The sequence below is a fragment of the Typopeltis vanoorti genome, chromosome 8, assembly GCF_054136105.1.
Source record: "Typopeltis vanoorti isolate ZY-2024b chromosome 8, IOZ_Tvanoo_1.0, whole genome shotgun sequence".
In the NCBI taxonomy this organism is placed as follows: domain Eukaryota; kingdom Metazoa; phylum Arthropoda; class Arachnida; order Uropygi; family Thelyphonidae; genus Typopeltis; species Typopeltis vanoorti.
The window spans coordinates 48,868,819-48,889,085 of record NC_143556.1 but is presented as its reverse complement, the minus strand read 5'-3'; the positions used below and the strand labels follow the sequence as shown (position 1 = coordinate 48,889,085).

At 33.2% G+C, this 20,267-nt stretch overlaps 1 protein-coding gene across 7 annotated transcripts in view; it reads left to right on the top strand.

The window, feature by feature from the left end:
- The window catches only part of Ddr (discoidin domain-containing receptor 2), a 418,242-nt gene extending 401,926 nt beyond the window's left edge, over positions 1-16,316 (top strand). For 5 of the 7 annotated variants that reach the window (XM_090397220.1, XM_090397221.1, XM_090397222.1 and 2 more), the window contains 7 exons: positions 1,967-2,020; positions 2,174-2,364; positions 5,291-5,444; positions 5,740-6,053; positions 7,996-8,306; positions 10,607-10,841; positions 13,381-16,316. In XM_090397220.1, the coding sequence (XP_090253346.1) occupies positions 1,967-2,020; positions 2,174-2,364; positions 5,291-5,444; positions 5,740-6,053; positions 7,996-8,306; positions 10,607-10,841; positions 13,381-13,680 (1,559 nt within the window). In that variant the 3' untranslated portion in view covers positions 13,681-16,316. The remainder of the gene's footprint in view (positions 1-1,966; positions 2,021-2,173; positions 2,365-5,290; positions 5,445-5,739; positions 6,054-7,995; positions 8,307-10,606; positions 10,842-13,380) is intronic. The other 2 variants (XM_090397224.1, XM_090397225.1) reach the window with 2 other exon arrangements.
- The last annotated feature ends 3,951 nt before the right edge of the window (positions 16,317-20,267 follow it).

Below are 20,267 nucleotides of genomic sequence, written 5' to 3'. Positions count from 1 at the left end.
TAAATGACGGTACTGACTTCAAACGACCCCATGTCGCGTCTGGCAGGCGAACTCGACTACTAATACACAGGCTATTTGACAGCAAACGTTTCCTGTCTTCCTCCAGTAGGTGGCACTGCGTGGAGCCAGGAAGGAAGTTTGGCCTCTACAAGTACACGAACGCGAAACGTGATGTCATGGAAATTGCCGCCTCTGCCACACCACATCCTTCCTAAAGTACGACATCTTACATGACAAGAAAGAAATTCCAGTAACACATTTGATTTCGTGCCTTTGAGCGATTTCAGATACGGCTTTTCTCTGACATGGGTGTTGGAATAAATTTTTGTTACGGTTTGGAGTATCGGCCTTTGTGTCTGTTGCATATAGTCCGAAGTATTGTGCTGCTCGTCAATAGAAATCTGGATCCGAAGCAATAGAATGACATATTAAAACTACATTATGTCTATACACACCCATGAATTACAATAGCGAGTGTTTGAGAGTGTGTAAGATTGTTTTCATTTATTTGCATCTATTTAGATCGATAAAAACAGACCAGAGTAGAGTAGGTACCTGATCTTCACATATCTCTTTGTTAATGTCTAGGAATACTAGGAATTCATACTTGAAAATATATTTGATAACAACACCTACTACATAACGTGAATCGAACAGAAGGCTTCGCCTCTTAAACTCTTTTGATTTTTGGACATTCTTAATCAATCAATTCTAACTGAAAATCTCTACCAGTTGCGAACATATTTTTATTACGAGGTTACACCTACGATCTATCGTTATTTAGAAAAGTGATATAATTTAATACTAATTAAGAGTATTATGCCATTATTTATTTTATTAATAATAAAGAACAAGCATTATTATGTTTCTGAAAAAGTATTATAATGTTTTAAAACATCTGTTATCAGATATTTGAAAAATTGCGACTAATTTTCAACGAACAATTATTATGTTTTGAATAAATGGCAACTTATATGTTCTAAATTATTTTTACATTAATTTTATAAAATATTTTATTAATATTAATGAAGTAAGAGTGTATTTGTAAGAGTCATTAATATTTTTGCAACTTTAGGAAGCAAAGTATTTTGAAGTATTCTAGTATATGCATATTTCTAAAACAAACATGATGTAGACGTTCTCTTAGAGGCGCGAGACTGCATCATCTCAATTGAATAAAAATTACTGATTATAAATAAGGAACTTAAAATGTTGGATATATTTCTATTTGTGTTCAATTTATAATCTTTATTGTTATTTGTCATTATTTATTTTGTAAACAATACTTTTAAAACACATAACGAACTCGATTGCTTTTATTGTTTTTCTAAAAAGCTTATAAGATCCTCTTAAAGCATGGAAGTAAGCAGTGCCCTCAGTTGATAGAAATTACGGTCACGAAAAGCGCATTTTTGTTGTTTTTACTCATCCACAAAGGTCGTTCACCATACGTAGTCTAAAAGTGAGGTAATAAGGAAACAAAAACCTAGCTCTAATGACCAAACAAGATTTCATCTACGCTACGATTATCATCTACCAACTTTAAATCGACTTTCACCCCTCCCCTCCACTTCCAATTGGATTCGAACCTATTAGATGTTAATCCTCTCGAACAAATTGATTGATATATTTTGGTTGTAGTCGTTAATTTGGAATTGCTGCAAAAGCTGAGGTCAAGGTATGATTTCTGTTACAAGCCTGTAAGATACAAAAAACTCATTTTCCAGGAGAATCAAATTCTCGCATCTCCATATGAGCTCAGATAACACCTTGCTTTTTTTTTTACTTTCAAAATCTAGCCAACTAATTCTAAAAGCAGCAAAGTGATTCATATTCCATTAGATTCGTATTGTAATACTTTTGACGTTCCCCTCTAATAGCAGACACACAAGCCCTCGATTTTATGTATCATAGTAGAGGATTAGTCGGTATACGTTTAAAGCATTTGTTTTCTCTTTCTTTCCAGCTCCGGCCCAAGGTAATTACACGGACGATGAATCACCAGCAGCGCCCCCTATAGGTAAACAAACATAATTATTTCTGATGCTAATTTTGTAAATTTCGAAACAGTATATATATATATCTTATCGTGGAATTAACAATAATTCCGACTATAGTTGCCATGACAATTTATATTTCCTATACAACATTATTGTTTTAATTTCGTTTGTAGTGAGTACAGCCATGAGCGAAGATGCTTTGTCCACTCAATATGTTGGATTGGTCATCGGAGTTCTAGCGGGCGTTATATTACTGCTCATCATTGTCATCTTTATTATCATTGCACGTAACAAGCGTCGGAAACACACAACCCCTCATACGATGCTGAAACCAGTAGACAACAGGGTCACCATCAACATGAAGGTAAGTACACTTTGGTTAATATAAGAACTCTGATGGCGGAGAGAGAGAAAGAGAGAGAGACTCATTAAGAAAGCCATCAATATTGCACTCCTGTTACTACGCATAATTAGTGGTTACATGAAGAAATATTTTACATTAATGAATCTTGTGCTATTTCGCCTCGATGTTGTTCTTTTCAGTATTAATAATAATAAAAAAATATCTGCTAGAAATATGTTACTAAAACTCCACCTAATGGAGAACATCAACACAATTACTGTTGAATGTTTTCGCAGAGGAATTTAAGAAAGTAGCATGATTACAATTTTAATAGAGCCAAATGCCGTTTTTTTGAATACCAGTAATTGTCAGCGAAGTATCACAAAACTGCGAGATTAATATTCCGAAAGAATTATTCATTACAAGAAGACAAATGCATTTTTTAAACTGCTCCGACGTCCCATTTTCAATTGCATACATCATTGTGGGTAAACACATTTATTCTTGTTTCGCAGAATCGTTTACCGTTTCGGTTGAATAATATTCGCGCATTCCAAACGTAAAAATGATAGATTAGTGTCGTCTGCCATGTCCATTTCTTTGTTATCATTGCGAAGTGTTTACAATCAATCATGCTTGTCTGCCGACAGCCGCTAAAAGTAGAAAACGAACACAAAAACTTCCTTTTTCTTGCACATCAGCGTGGACCGGTTGGATTGATTTCAATTATGTATTATGAGTGTAATTTTCCCGCATCCTGAGATGGAAGACATTCCACACTCAATAATGCTTGCGAATTAAAGAGTGAGGGAGGGGGGGGGGGAAGAGGCAGCATTTTCTCTTTGTTGTTAAGTGTTTCTTCTTCTTGTCTTTGTAATTTAATGGAAAGTCAACGTTTGATGTAAAGGTTGCGACTGGAATGCCAATTTACATTCGTCCTACGTGCTGCGACACTAACCGATGTCAAGCTTCGAATTCTATTTGGAACACAGCGAACTTGCTATTTAAAAATAAAACCACCGCCAGTAACAATAAACTATGCAAATGATCTGAAAATTTCCGGTACATTTCGTATCTCTTTTTAGTCATTATTTATTTTAGCGTCCATTTCTAGAATAAGCATACCGATACAAGGGACTTTTTCTTTTCTGGCCATGCCTCTGTAGCGTAGTCGGTAGCGAAGATACCCTTGGCGTTAAAAGACTTTGGTTCAGTTCCCGTAGTAGTGGTGGTAGTAGTAGAGAATAAATTATAAGACCGTTTCAAGGAGAATTTTGATTAGTCAGTCTTATACACAGGCGTGAGTTTTTCTTGAATTATTTTTTCATCTCTCAAACTGTTCAGACAAACGCCATCTACCATAGTAAATTCGCATTATAGTGCTGGTTGGTTTGAAGGAATCTAAAGCCTTACTTTAATCTTATGATATGTGATTTTATTTATTTATTTTTACTTATGTGTTTGTTTATCTTTATTTGCATCACTCGAAAATAGCTAGTAGTTTGGCTACCGATTCATAGATGGCAGTTCACAACTTTGCATTTACTCCTTATTATATAAAAGTAGAAATCTGTGCGATGGTTTTCTCTCAGCTACATAGATGGCGCCAGAATGAATTTGTCCTGATTGGATGTCTCTTGAGGTACATTTGGGAATCATACAGATTTATTCTGTTCTTGTATATGTATGTACACTTATAAAAACTATCTCCTATTTCAAACAGAGTTTAATCAAATTTGATTTATAAAACTTCACGAGTCATTTCTGTTAAAATCATAGAACATTCTTAGTATCAAAAGACAAGTAATTAAGAATAGTAAAAAAGTATATTAAGTATGCAGTACAGATTGATGCTATATTTATTGGCAAATAAATTGCAGTCAAAGAGGAAAACGTAGCCACAAAATTCACAGACTAACAGAAGATGCTACATTTACTGAGATTTGCACTTGAAAGCTTTAGATCTAATTTGAAACTCTCCTGATCTGTGTAATTATTAGATTTTTTAAAATCTCAACATTTAAATTTTCTAATTACCTGATTGCTGTTCTAGTTAATATGGTAACAACCTTCGCATAATTTTGTCTATAATAATATTTAAATCAACTCTACATGTTAGTTTTTAAATATTCTTATAGGATTGCAATTTGCAAGTCCACAACTTGTCAGTAATAGAGTGCGCATAATGTTATAGCGAATGTAATCAAATTCTTATGCGAAGAATAAAATATTCATATTTATTGGTTTAAGTAATACTAAACTAAATTTTATATCTCTGATAATGAATCCGTTTCAGTCAGCGTGCATTTCTTTATACTTCTTATGTTTCTTTTTAAATTATTTTTTTATTTATATTTATAGCGAATTATGCTAGACTGCATTTTATTTCAGGATGTCGTATTATGAAATCATTTTGGTGTATATAATGAAACCAATTGTTTATCGATTACACTGATAGATATATATGGTAATCATTCATTACTATTGCAGTTTTTTAAGTAACAAATTATTCTTATAATAACCACGGAAAATAAAAAAATAAAGAAAACAACCAGGGAGGATTCGGTCACATGATGGAGACAAACTACAGTTTATAATCATATACACGCGGCTTTATTATAATAACTTAAATAAGTCTATATTAATCACTTAGTTATTAGCACAAGTGTGAAAATACTTATTTTGTTTTGCTAGCTATTCTAAATAACATGTATTTCATAGAACTAGGTCTTAGCTGTGAACCAGGCTTTCTCATGTTATGTAGAATTTGACAGTAACCTTCATAGGCCATTGGCCGAGTGAAGTGGATTATTTTATCCGGAATAACCAAATTTCAAATGCAGTACTTCCATGCCAATATTAATTATCTTATATGAAAGGTGATTAATATAGGTATGAAAGTACTGATTGTTTATTTATTTTAAATAATTAAATATGTATTTCACAGGATCTTGGTCTCAGCTATGCACCAGCTATGGCTTGTCAAGCTAATGGTAACATTTATGGCCACCAGGTGGCGTTCGATCACACTGATCCAGACAAGCTGCTGTATCAGGAACCACAGGACTTCAAAGTGCAGTATGCCGGCAATTATAGCAATGGTATGAATACATTTTTGTTACAAATTTATTTTATGTAACTAAATTTGCTTTAATGATAATAATCCATTTGTTTTTAATAAATCTGAAGTTAAAAAGATTAACAAATTATTTTAGTGCTTTTAATCATAATGTTTAGAATTAATTAAAATAATTCCATAAAAATACGAAATATAAAAATCCATTTAACAAATATAAAAAATAATAAAAAAAATCCCTAATCAAGATGTAAAAATTTTGTATAAAAGATAATACCCTAATTCATTTTTCTAACTATTTGTTCTCTTTTGTTGTTCAGATTCCACAACATCGAGGGAATATGCTGTGCCTGATGTCACGAAGAGTGTGACCCCAACTGCACCTCCCCCTGCTCCCCTTTCCAAGCCAAACTTTCCGCATACATTACCAAAATCTCTACACCAACAACCATCAGAGCGGTACTATGCGGCAACAGATGTGGTGAAACTACCGAACATCCAAGGTGTGAGTGGAAACACAGTTTATGCTGTACCCAATGTGGAACTGCTCAACAGAGAGGATAATCCAGTCCGAGAGATTCCACGGCATCGACTCCACTTTCTAGAAAAATTAGGGGAAGGCCAGTTTGGAGAGGTAGGCAAACAGAAGATGAACGATACATCTTTTTTTCTAACTCTTTAAAATCTGATCAGCAATATAAAACAAAAACAGAGTATCGCTATTATATACCATCAATTTGATCATATGTCAAAATTTAGGAAGTTTTCGGATCGACAGTATTCAGAAATTTATCGAAAAGTTGTTCGCGTGCCTTCGGAAGTTTTCGGCTGCATTCGATATCTTTCGGGTTTTAGAATTTTTTTAATCTATTCCTTTTTTCGAGATCAAAATTGCCGTAAATTAATTAAATTGAAACATTCGTTTTCTTATTGTCTAGTTATCTCTCCAACACTATTCAATTTCAAAATTCAAAATGAGTAGTATCCAGATTTCGGATAACTTTTCGCATCTCTGATCCTACTAGATCAGCCCGTTTACAGCAGATGTCAACGTCTGAATTCTATGCTCAGATACATAGCTGCTATTTAATCTCTTTTAAGTATATTTTCATATGTTAATAGTTTTGTCGACATATATATTGGATAACCAGCAAGGTCTTTAAAATTCTAGCTAAATAAATATTGTCATTTTATCGTTTACTATGGGAATTCAATATTAACTTGGCGTAGTTTACTGCTAATCAAATAATATTGAACTACAAGCTGGCACGGAAATGTCTAAGTAAATCTAATTAGCATAATATTTTAAATCCACGTGATGCTTGTAGGAATTAATTAACGAATTAATGATTATTTTACATCGTTATCTTGGTCATAATCCTCTCTCTCACAAATTTGACGCGTTTTCAGAACGAATTTCACTGAGAAATATCGAAATTTTCTTTGTTATTTAACTCATTTTAGTGTTATTATTATCTTGTGTTTAAACTCAAATAATAATTGAATTTTTACTGTTGATCAGATTTTCAATATTTATTTCAAGATTTAATTAGGAACAGCGCTATAAGTAGTAGAATTAAAATTGAGATGCCAATAATTGTTAGTAATAGATTATTTAGTTTTATGTACGTTCTTGTTTTGTGTAAATGTACGTACGTGTGTGTGTGGTTCTGTTTTTCGTTTTCGAGGGTGGATCCATAAAAGTTCCTGAACAATGTTCTGTATGTTAATTGTGTTTTCCAATCAAGCGCTTTCTTGGTGACGTCACAAATATATGATTGACCAGTGCAATATTGCGCATTTCTGTTGAGATGGATACTTTTTTTTTTATTATGGAGGAGAAGGTTATTAATAAAGGCAAGAATCAAAACCTACAAGTAAGGTATGTAATCTAAGTTCTTTTTCTTATCAACTAAATCCAAATCTCTGATTACACGTTTACTATTGTGCTTGTTAATGTTCATCTTTGTCTACTGGAAGATATTTTGAGCTACTATCCAAGTAGATTACGTTTTCTTCTGAGATATCTTGAAAGAGTGCCTATTTAAATCGAAAACAACGTCTTGTGAGTTTTCAACTTTATCCACGAAGTTTCGAAGCAACAGAACAGACAGTGAATAGTCGAATAGTTCTGGACAATGGGTTGAAATTTAAAAAGAATTTTCCATTCTACTCTGAAACTTTATTACTGTGAAGTATCAAGTTGTGTTATAATCCCTGTCTTTTTTGTGAAAAAAAAAGACGTCTTACAAAGCAGGCTTCAATACCTCAGATTTGAATGCTAATAAAAGAAAGCGATATTCAATTTTGACGATGATGACCGAATCAAGTGTAGCACAATAAGATCCTCATTTTTTCTTTTTCTTATTTTAATAGTCGCAGATTTCAAAAGGAAATGTGAAATTCCAAGTAGATACTGCCGTCGATTTAATTGCAATCAATTAAATCGCTATATGGGACGAAAGTTCAGGAACTTTGTGATCCACCCTCGCTTTATGTGTCGCCATTATATTTCTAAATCCAAGCTACGATATGCAACGTCACCTATTAATCTTTCCTCCCTCACATCTCCTCAGGTGCACTTATGTGAAGCTGAAGGAATACCAGAACTTATCGATGTGCCTTGCTATGGAAATAAGACCTTAGTAGCGGTTAAAACACTGAGGAAGAATGCCACAGAACAGGCCAGAAGTGACTTCTACAAAGAAGTAAAAATCTTATCCAGGTTACGGGATCCAAATATTGTTCACGTGCTTGGGGTCTGCACAAGGGATGAGCCTCTGTGCATGATTGTTGAGTACATGGAAAACGGCGACCTCAACCAATTTCTACAGTTACATGTGCCAGACACCACCCCTTTCAAATCAGCAAGTGCTAAGACACTGAGGTAAGGGCACTCTTTGTGTATTGACTGGACGTTTGTATTTTTTGAACAAAAAAAAAAAAAATTAAGTCCTCTTTCTGATCCAGAGGGAGATAGTCTTCTTTACCCACTGTTCTGTGGTGTGTAATTTGTTGTGTGTGTGTGTGTGTACTGTTGTGTCTTTAAGTTTCCAATGAGCTTGAATATTATTTAACTAGTATTAACAGTAATACACTGACATAGCATTGAATTAAGACCGCCTTTATTCAGAGTGGAATATGCCTACCCTACCGCAGTGGTACAGTACATTAAAAGCGTGTAGTATATATAGGTATATGTTGGGCAAAGTAGAGTATTAAAGTTGTAGTCATGGGAAAAGGTAATAATATTATAGCGAAAAACATGACGCTTACGACTTGACTGCATGATTGTCAAGTCGTAAGCGTCAGGTGCCTCCATTTCGAATACAGCACATCATGCTTTGTTGGGTAGTCCAAAGTGGTTAAGGTGCATACAGAATGTTGCCAAAATGGAAAAATCGTTCTGCCCAACGAAACTGTACACGAAGTACATGGAAAATTAAGACTTGTGAGCGAAGGCTATACGACCTTGTACAGGTTAATCAACAAATGCTGTTTCTACGACTGATGTTACAATACTACTTGATGGAAGACGAATGAAGGAAGGAACAATATCTCGATGAAGATTACGATGATGATCGTAATCTTCACCGCATTCTTACAGAAATGGTGACTGAAGAATCGTTTGTCCACAAAACACCTTCTTCTTTCTGAAGGTCATTAGCAGAGTGCCAGCTCTGGTGTCAGCACTCTAGCTGGATCTTTCGAGCAATTGTAACTGGTGTGTTGTATCGAGGACTCACAGTTCCTGCTGCACAATTCATCTACAGATACTCGTGGCCTCAGGACGTTTATCGTCTCTCTCAATGAAAGGTGAGTTAGCTGGTCTCATACAAGGGTAGGGTTTTTTTTCATCCCCCAGAACAGGCAAACCGGCCCATAAAACACATTCGTTTTATAGTCAGGAATACTTAAGAAACTGTCCCTCGTAGTCATAGGCTTGATTCGTCCCGAGTACGGATTAAATAGGGAGGGATTTCGATGGTGCCGTACCTCCCGTAAAAGGGGCTCACGGCGTTTTTGTATCATGATATGAAATAAATAAAAAGATCCACACCAACATCATTATACATCTAGTAGAATAAGTGTCACGTGTTTACATGTCAATCCTACACGGAAGATTGTTAAGGCTGTAGTATATTTAGTGCCATGCTTGCGCTAAAGGTTACATCCTTAATGAAGTAATCCTGCGCTAGAGACAAAGCTTGGTACGCTTTCAAACTGCTTCAGTCTTTCTTTTGAAGGTGGCCCAACATATATAATGGGATGACCGTAAGTCAACGTTATGTCAGTGTAGTTAGTACGCTTAATTATAATTTCCATGTTTTCCTTGTGTTACCACTAATATCATTTAGAAGTTGTTCAGGCTTTTTTTTTTATAATTAAAATCTCTCCTTTTACGTAAACGAAGTTACAATAAATAACAGAATTCTTACTCAAATTAATTGAAAATGTGCAAATAATATATTTTCTCCTTTTTAAAATTCAGTTTCGTGTTATTTGACAAGAAGTTTTTGTTCTTATAGTAAATTAGAAATATTCCAGCAAATGGGAAACATCTGATTAAAGTCATATGTACACTCAATTAAGAAAAAAACATCTTTGTAACTTTCATTAAATTTTCTTTAAGTATCGTGAAGTTTTTTGTTGACTTTAAAATCCTCAAGTCTATGTATATTAAAAAACCTAATTAGTTTCCTAAGTTTGTAGAGTTTTACGTTTGTTTAATTTAGAGACGGTTTTCTGTAATGTTGTTTTGCATTCATATAAGCTTGAAACGCGTTAGCTGATTTACCAACAGCAAAAAACAAAAACAAACAAAAAAAGCTGTTGATTTGCTTAAAGTAAACCAACCATATTTGATTATGGACACGTGTACATTCTAGTTGGTGAAAACCAACTTTTTTTTTTGAAATATTTTTCTCACTCATTTATATTTTTGGATTTAATATCGAAATACGATTTCCTTCATTTCCAAACTCAGCTTTTATATATGTTTAATTAATGATTATAATTTATTATTCTTGATGTTAAAATTCCATAATTAAATAATAACCAAGTAGTTGAATTTGTTGAATCAAATACGAGAACTGAATTTCATAAGTATTATTATTCTTCATATTTCCCCATCTGTCACAAAATAATTAAATATAAACTGACCTAAGTTAAACAATTTCTTTCCAGTTATGGCAGCCTTATTTATATGGCGACTCAGATCGCATCAGGGATGAAATACCTGGAATCGCTCAACTTTGTGCATCGGGATCTGGCCACCAGAAACTGCCTCGTGGGCCAAGCTTACACTATCAAGATAGCAGATTTTGGAATGAGCCGGGATCTGTACAGTGCCGATTATTACAGGATCGAGGGACGAGCCGTTCTCCCTATCAGGTGGATGGCATGGGAGAGCATATTGCTGGTAAGTATCGTATTTGAAACGTTTCGGGTTATTCCAAGTGAAATCATCAGGGAAGGCTGGGACTCCATAAGTTCTGATTTTAATGAAAGAAGGCTATTTTGTCAACGTATCCATCAAAGGATTTTTTATTTCGATTTTTCATGAGCTTCTATTAATTATGACAGCCATTTTTTATCGATTACTTAAACGTAATTTATTTTTAAAACGATACGATGCCAATTTTAATAGCGATTCAATAGTAAGACGATTTTAATAGTTATAATCGTCAACGCAGACAAAAGCATTCAGTTGTGGTGAAATAACCTCTTTGATGCTCAAGTGACTGCATCAACTTCAAAGCTCTCTGAAGCAGAACAGTGGCAGACAGCGACATTTTTCTCTTTGACTGGGCGTAGCCGTGATACATTCTTGTATTGCCACTTATTCTTCAGCCTCTTCAAATTTTACCCGTTTACACTCAAGAATTTTATTGTTTTATATAAACATGATTATTTATGGCTTTATGTATTAAATAAATGTTTTATTTTTAATCATTCGTTTTTTTATGGTTTCAAAGGTAGCCATTTTTAAATCTTTTCGCAAACAGAGAAGCAATTTTTTTTTTTCATAAGAAAAACGTTTATCGAGGGGATTTTAGGCATACGCATTCCATTAAATGCATAATGAAACACACAATAACCAGATTTGTTAAAACCTAAGTCCTATAGGTTAGAATACAAATGTAAGAAAAGAGCATTTGGAATATCTGAAACATGTGACTACCTTGAAAAATTTAGTTCATCTATAAAAATAAATCAGAAATAAAGTACTGACTTTAAGAATCAAAATGGAAGTTAAAATAAGAAATTGGACAATGTGAAAATAAGCTGTGGTTACTGTTTTAAAGCTCTCAAAACCAGTTAAAATTCACCAGAATAGTTGCCATAATTAATAGGATTATAGGAAAAATAAACAGTTTAATTTAATGATTGCACAAGAATGACATCTATTGTCTTAGCCTTCAAATATTTAAATGCGTTAACTTATTCACAAGTCGAAGAATCAATAATAGAATGTAGAGATCCTTATTTTCTCTGTATTTCTATTTCATCTTCCCTCAAAGTCTCTCTTGTTTGTAATTCTTTTCCCTTCCATCTTTTCTCCATAATCTATCAAGCGTATTCATCTTATATATCCGGTCCTCCGTATTTCCTGCTTTATTTTGGATCCTTTATTTTCTGAAAATTTTACGCAAATGTGAACTATTTCGTAAGCAAAATAGCAATTCAGAAGGATAACTTACTTGTCTATACGACTTTAATTCCTGGTATATACGAGATTAATCCAGTGTGTATACGAAATAGAAGTGAACGTTGTTGGAGTAATAAATGCCTTATTTAATTTAATTTAAAAATTAAATAAAATTCAAGCGAATTTAAATTGATAAATTCAAAATAAACTCCCCATTTAAATTTTAAAAGTAAACTTTAAATTAAAAATAAAGAAATGAAAAAGAATATTTTCCTTTTTAATGTTTAATTATAAAATAACTTTTAGTACATGCAGAAATAAAATCTTTGTTTATAATTTTAATAATAATTTTAATGAGTAAATATCCTTAAGGATGGTCGTGAATTCCGTGATCGATCAATTACAGGATTCATACAGAATACATTTTGCTATTCCTGTTCGGCGATCAAGCCAAGCAAATCTTCATCCAGTTTTAGTAAAGAGAATTTCTAGATTTATCTGTATTATTTCAAATTTTTCACAAACCTGAAACACATCGGTTGTGAACGTGACCTATCTCACTCAATTCACTCTCTGAAAATGGCATTTTTCTGTCTGTCTGTGAGACAATTGAGAAATGACATTAGTGAATTAATCCTACTAGCACGGAAGTCCATTATAACTTCATCTAATTATTATTTATGCACTTTTCTCATTTCTGGGCTTTTCCTCCTATGATCATAACCTTCCATCGCGTTTAACTGATTGACTCGTAGACTAAAAACAAAAGATTTTTTTTTTTTAAAAAAAAGCCACGTGTCACGTCATGGATTCTTTGCAATTCCATGTTCTATTTGGAGGTGAAACCTTGTAGCTCATTCATTATGCAGCAATCATTACCCCGATTGTGCACTTTTGTTTTTAGCGAAAGTTTCGGGATAATGAAGGGGACCGATCAATTTTTAATAGTCCACGAACAAAGGGAAAGTTAGTAATACATGAAAGCTAGTGGAGTTAACTCACTCAAATACCGTGTACTCCGTATATACAGAATTTTAATGCTGCAGCCTTCTCATTAATAATTGATAACCAAGACTTCCTGGTATTAAGAACACAAAAAAAGCAACTTTTATTGGATGTTTGTACATAAAATAAACTGGGTAATTGTTGTTAGTTAGCGAACGACGTTATTCTAATCTAATAAACTATTCTAATTAACTGTGGTCTCAATAGACTTGAAATATCCTTTCTTTATACTTAAATATTTGATTTTTTTTTTTTCTGTCAACGATACGAATTCTAATTGGTTATATATATTTTTATTTTTCAGGGGAAGTTTACTACCAAGAGTGACGTGTGGGCTTTTGCTGTAACGATGTGGGAAATTCTGACTTTTGCTAGGCAGCAGCCGTATGCTGACCTTGGCGACGAAAAGGTTATCGAAAACGTGGGACACTTCTATCACAACGACGGAGGGCAAGTGTACCTGCCCCAGCCCCCAAATTGTCCGAAAGAAATCTACGATCTGATGAGGGAGTGTTGGCAACGCAACGAACACGATAGGCCAAATTTTCGGGAGATCCATCTGTTCCTTCAGAGAAAGAACCTTGGATATGCCCCGCACGTCTGAAGTCGTCAACATTCGCCCGAACTCATGCGAACTAACCACGCCCTCAGACATGGCCCGGCTCGCCCGTCGCAGCACTTCAAAACCATGAGCACAGGATTTCGTTTGAAACAAATCGACACATGCCGTTAATTGTGACGTCATAGAAAGGGGCGCTATTTGTGGTGCTAAGGAATCTTTGACAGTCTACCAGTTAGAGGGGGACTAGATGAACCAATGAGCTTTTAGAGGTCTTTAGGAGCTTTGTGAAAAAAAAACAAAAAAACTATACTGTGAGCAGGACAGATTTTAATTTTAATTTTTTTCGTACGTATGTGTGTGTGTTTATTCGCGCGCGCGCTTAGAGAACTTGGATGGCTGCCTTGGTCGACGTGATCTGACAAGTCGAAACAACCCATCTCCGTTTTTTTTTTTGTTTGTGGTGATAAAAAGACTCTTATGGACCCCCAGAAAAAAAAAAACCCTTTGAACTAAGTAATTGTCATTTTTTCGTCTCAATGGGTTTTTTTTAAAGATATTGAGCCATATCATTTTCAGCACTTTTTTATCAGGAAAAACACACATACATTCACACCCACACATCCACAGAGACTGGTGAATATTGTACAGTATATGACAACGAGATTTAAGCCTAGAGATGACAAGCACCTTCATTGTTTTGGAAGGATCACTCGCTTTACCGTACTTACTAATAGGTTGGTGCACGAAGAAAAAAAAAATTGTCTATTTGTGTATCGTGTCTTTAGTTACATCAATCATTCTTGGCTCGTGATATGCACGCAAATGCACCCTCCCCTACCCCCAATCATCACCACATTTCAAACAGCTGAAAAAAAAAACTGTTTAATTATGTTTTTATTCACTTTCCTCCAACCCGGTTCCTAAAAATAACTCAACGATCTATGGTGTGGTGATAACAATTGACTTCAAATCTTCGAGAAGTCTTGGGTTTTTTCTTAATTTTTTATTTCTATTTCGATGTAGACCGTGTCCAATATGTACGAAATGAATGTATACTACTATTCTTATTGATACCACTATAACACTTACATGCTCAATTCTTCATCGCACCAGTGTTTTCAACTTACTTATCTCAATGTGGTCTTGTTATTCAAAGTTATTTTCAACATACAAACACCAGATCGAACATATACTGCCACTCAGCCTTATACCTTATCTTTGCTTCCAGCTCCCTCCATTTTTAAACGGTTGGACCCATTCTATTTAAAGTTCTTTCATAAGTTAAAACGGTTTTTTATATTCTGTGATAATAACTTCCTCAGTGTTTTTTTTTTCATTAAGAAATCATCACTATTTTAATAAGTAACTATTCTTCAATTGGGTTATTGGTTACTTTTTATGCTAAAATTATTAATTTTTGAATTGTAAGCAACAAGAAAAAAACCAGCATTGAAAATGGACACCGTTTATTTTTAAACTTAAAAATGCAGCATTTTTAGCCATAGAACAAATGAAAAAAAAATCCAAAATGGGGATATTGTATCTACTGTTATAAGTGTTAGAAAAAAGAATTAAATGCTTTTTTCCAGACTATTTGGAACAGTGCTAAGATCTATTTGCAGTGATAACTCACAAAAGAATTGTCTTTTTTATTTTTCTAAATATCAAACCCAAGTTGGTGTGAGAACTGAGTACGGGGAAAAAAAGTTAAAATGTCTTCAGTGAGAAACCAAATGCTTGGGGAAAAGTGTATATTTGATGCTTTAGCAAAATAAATCTAAACTCTGTGGACTGGATCAGAGATATCCTAGTTTTTTTCTTGAATTTATAACAGATGTAAGTTTCTGATGCAGAAATAAAAAAAAAATGGAATATTTGAAACACCAACAAAAAAAAATTGAAATGTCGTGAGGAAAAAGATGTTTTGTTTTTTCTTTTAAGTAACTTATGAGAAGTGTTGATCAACAAAATATTCTCTTGTATGTACCAGATAAGATTTTAGATGAATAATTTAAATGGTGAAATTGATTGTAGTACAATGTAGTCGAACTAGTGGGTATATGACCTAATGGTCAATAGGGAATATTTGGAAGAGCTACACCATCAACTTTGTACAAACCGAATTCATTTAAACATCCACTTAAAACAGCGCAATTTGTAACTTGGGACACTCTCTTGCAAGTTAAAAAACAGTTCCCACGTTAATCGTTTTTCTATACTGTATTTTGACTTAGAGTTATTGTACTCAGATAGACGTGAAGTGATTGAATTCTTTCATAGCTGTGTTAAGTAAATCTCCCCAAAGAAGGAGATTTTGGATATTCCCTACTGCATCTATGGTTGTTACCCATTACTTCTTATTGCAATTTCATTTCGTTAGCTAACATATTACTAAATGCCTATAGAAATTATGTATTTTTTTTGGTTGTCACTGAACTGACTGTTAATTAGATCTTTATGATTTAATTCTTGGTTTGGCTAATCAGGGTTGATTATCCCATAGGTGCATATTAACAATTATAAGTGTGTACTACTCAGTAAGCCAAATTTTTCTGTTGAGAACTCCTGTTTTATCAGTGGCTTGCATTCTGAACAAAGCTTTGTACAGAACTTTGTCTATTTTGTGTATTTCAAGGACACCGTTAGCCTTTATTAAAATGTGCTTTCCTCACAGGTGATACGTGTTTCTGGGACAATCTTCATTAATAAAATTTAAATTAAAATTTGAGTGGTGTTTAGATGTAGTGTGGCTGACTTTAAGGGACTTAAACTTAAAAAAGTTGCTGAAGAGGTTCGTGACATCTACATCTCTAGGATATGTTGGAGTCTGAACATCAAGTGTTAGTTTAGAAGACGTCCAATAGGTGGCGGCAGCTGATCATTTTATGAAGCAATTTTATACGTGATTGTAGGGAAATTACAAACCAAAACTCTTGAATATTTTTTTAATAAGGAAAGGCAGAGGTTTCTGTGCCTAAATGTAATGTTTATATTGAATTTGATAATTATAACACCAGAAAACTCAATAGTAGATAATAAGTGTACACTAAATAAGCGATATGACAATACGGATTGAACTCGATTCAACTTCTGTTTGATCGTTATAAATAATTCTGTGATCGAATTTGCCATTAACCAAATAAAGAAATCGTTCCTATAATATCGTTCCAGACCTTAAAGGGAAATATGGTGATCAGTGGCGGCTCGTGGCTTGAAATTCTGGGAATGTTGCAACTTTCGAAATATACATACACACTTACAGTGTATGTACAGTGTATACGTGTTTGGATAAAATATCAAAATTATGGTAAAAGTTAAAAAAAATAAACATGAAAAAATATTGTTTATTATGGATAAAATTATACAGTTGGGTATAATCCAAAATTACTTAAAAATAAAATCCATTCCTTTAATTATAATTAAAGGAATGGATTTACAATTTTTGGACATTACAATTAAATTCTTTAATTGTAATGTCTAAATATTTAAAGAGACGGAGTAAACACGATAAGCACTACGAACACTCTACTACTGGCACAAACTGCATATAAACACAGTGTCGCATTACGCTAATAGCTCGTATCTCACTATGACGTGCATATGCTTGCGCGCGTAGCAATATGGCACTGTGGTAAACATAGTGCTGCTAGCGTCCTTCGCCCTACTAAGTGCTACAAGATGGATTTTTATTATTTTTTTATACACAATAAGAGGATTGTATAGAATTGTTGATGATAAAATTAAATATTACAAGCAAATATACATAAATTAATAAATATATCGAGAAAAATTGGGGGTGCTGCAGTGCCTATGCACGAGCCGCCCCTGATGGTGATATAACATCGACGTTATATACAAATTGCAGAGTAACTGTGTTCTTTTTATCATTTTATTACAATTAAAAAAAGAAACTTCCTTTTAAAGCCTGACATATGTTACTATCAACCACGAACGATATTTGTACAGCTAAACTTGAAAAAAAAAATTATTTGAATATATTTCATTCAATAATTTATAATCTTGTAATAATACTAGTATATTTCCATACAAATCAATAAGTTAATTAGTCCTAAACACAGTAGACCGACTGTAGTAATCAGGTGTGGAAAGTTTTATACACCTTAAAATATGAAACAAATTTACAATCAACAAAAACATACAACAGTACATTATCCTTATTTAAATAGGTTCTTCAAAATATAATTGACTTGCATATATTTCATTTATTCGGAGAATCAATGGAAGACTGTAGCGACATCTGTCGTAATCTACAGAAACTATTTTACTATGGACACGGAGGAAAATGTCCGTGCAATTTATACAGCCAGAAATATTAACCAGATTTCGTAATAGCACATTTGTATTCTCGTTTGCAGTTGCATTTTGGCCACATTTTTTTGGAAACAATAGTTTAGTTCACAAAAATTCGAGTAAATTACTAACATTGAATTTTCGAGCCGACTTATTTCTTCTGGAGTGTTATGAGTTAATGATCATTATCGAAAAAAACATTTAAGTGTACAAACATATGTAAAACAGACGAGTAGATTGAATAAGGCGAACAAAACGCGATCATTATCATTAGTTATAACTTTCATCGCACAAAAAGAAACTCGAACATATTTCAGGTCTCAATTTTCCACGCCAGATCAACATTGTTGCTAAATGCAGTCGTCAGGATAACGAAAGTTAAGCTAAATGCAGATTACATCAAATAAATGCAGTGCTGGCAGATCCCTGCTGTGGCGTACAGTCGTTAATTGAGCTTAATTAGATCAAGGATTATTAAAGGAGGTTTAAGATGTAAATGTGTTCCTGTTTTCGCATTTAATGCCACAAACTGATGTTATGTCGAAAGTACTAATGAAGAACCATTTCTTCACCGATTTTGATTCTTGGAAAGCCTTCGTAGTTCCTAGCTATTGATCTTAGCAGATACTTCTGTGAAAATTATAGGTTTGGCTTCTCCGTAGCAGATTTTAAATCGATTCGAGGCCTTAATGAACGTAATAAATCTTTTTATTTACAAAACATGCTTGGATTGCACAACAGAATTATTGTGAAATGTATTAAAATTGTTACTAAATGAAGCGATCTGTTGCAGAAATTCGTATATAAAGAGATCACGTGTGGTTACTTAGCAACAAATAAGCTACGTCAGCCAAATCTAGCACGTGTCAGCACGTTTAGCATGCCAGAAGATACAATGAAGTGACCGTGAAATGTCATAAATTTGTAAATCTTTGAACCTAATTTACACACGTGTAACTTGTTTCCTGTATTTAATATATGTGCTTTCTGAAGACGTTAACCTTTTTTTACATAGGTGTTTATGAAAACAATGATAAAATAGGACATTCTTTATCTTTTGAAACGAACTTATCTCGTTGTCAAGCTATGCCTGTTGCTAGTTGATTGCTTAAAGCTCCCCACCTACTTTTATTGTGATTTATTCTTTGTTCTATTCAGTCAAGTCGTCTATGTAAGTAATTTAATATATTTACGACTTCTGCTATATATCATATAATTTATTTCCATCGAATACGTATTCTTTATTTAATGAAATTAAAAGATCAAGTATTTTTATTATTTTGAAACAATGTATTCTTGGAAAATGTCTAATACTAAAGGGTATTAATCACCGCATCTCACGGTCGACTCATAAGCCTCACCGAGCCTAAAGAATCTATGTCCTTATAGTCCTTTAATTTAATTTAATAAATTTAATATATGTATATTAATATAGTTTAATATTAATATAATAATCTTATCATATTTACTAAAAAGTGTTTTAAGTATTTTATAGTTTTTAAGTAGTGTATTATTTAATTTTTATTCATAATTTAAATATAAGTTGATTAATAGCTTTCCGCTTATTTTATATAGTTTACTATAAATATTATAAAATTAAGAACAAAATTTCATTTCTTAAGTACAGAAAACGGGGATTACCGAAGATGAACAATAGGTTTTCAAATCTAATGTAATATTCAGAGATTTATTTTAGATCGGTATTAAGATCCTGGAAGATGTTTTACTTTTTGTAAATGGCTGCATTAAAAAAAAATAAAAAAATTGCGCATAATTGGAATACATTTACACTATTTAGTTCTTCAATTTCTGTTTCCCCAATGGAATACAGCAATGCGTCATAGAATTAAACGAAAACCAATACAAGGCATCTAATTAGAGCATGTTCGTATTTATAAATGTACACGCTGTGCTTTGTTAAGCGACTAAAACATTAAAAATAACACTGATTCTTGCCACAGTACAAAACTATACAAAAAACTGTTTCAATCGTATTAATTAGCTCTCATCATAAATTTATTTCTCTTTACATACTCAAAGAGTTTTTTTTTTTTTAAATTCATTTTACGTGCACCAAATTCAGGGGGGGGGAGAGATTTCCTAGACTTTATTAGCAGAAAGAAAATGCCAAGTGCTGGTGTCGTTCTGTAGAAAAAGTCTCAAGGGGGATTGAAGGAAGGAAGAAAATGTTTGGCAGCCGTGAATTGCTTAGAAAGATGACGCTGTCCATTATATAATTCTCTAGAGAAATTTAGAAACGAGTATTAAGAAGTAGGATAATAAGTAACTCCTGAAAAACTGAATCAGAATAAAAATAC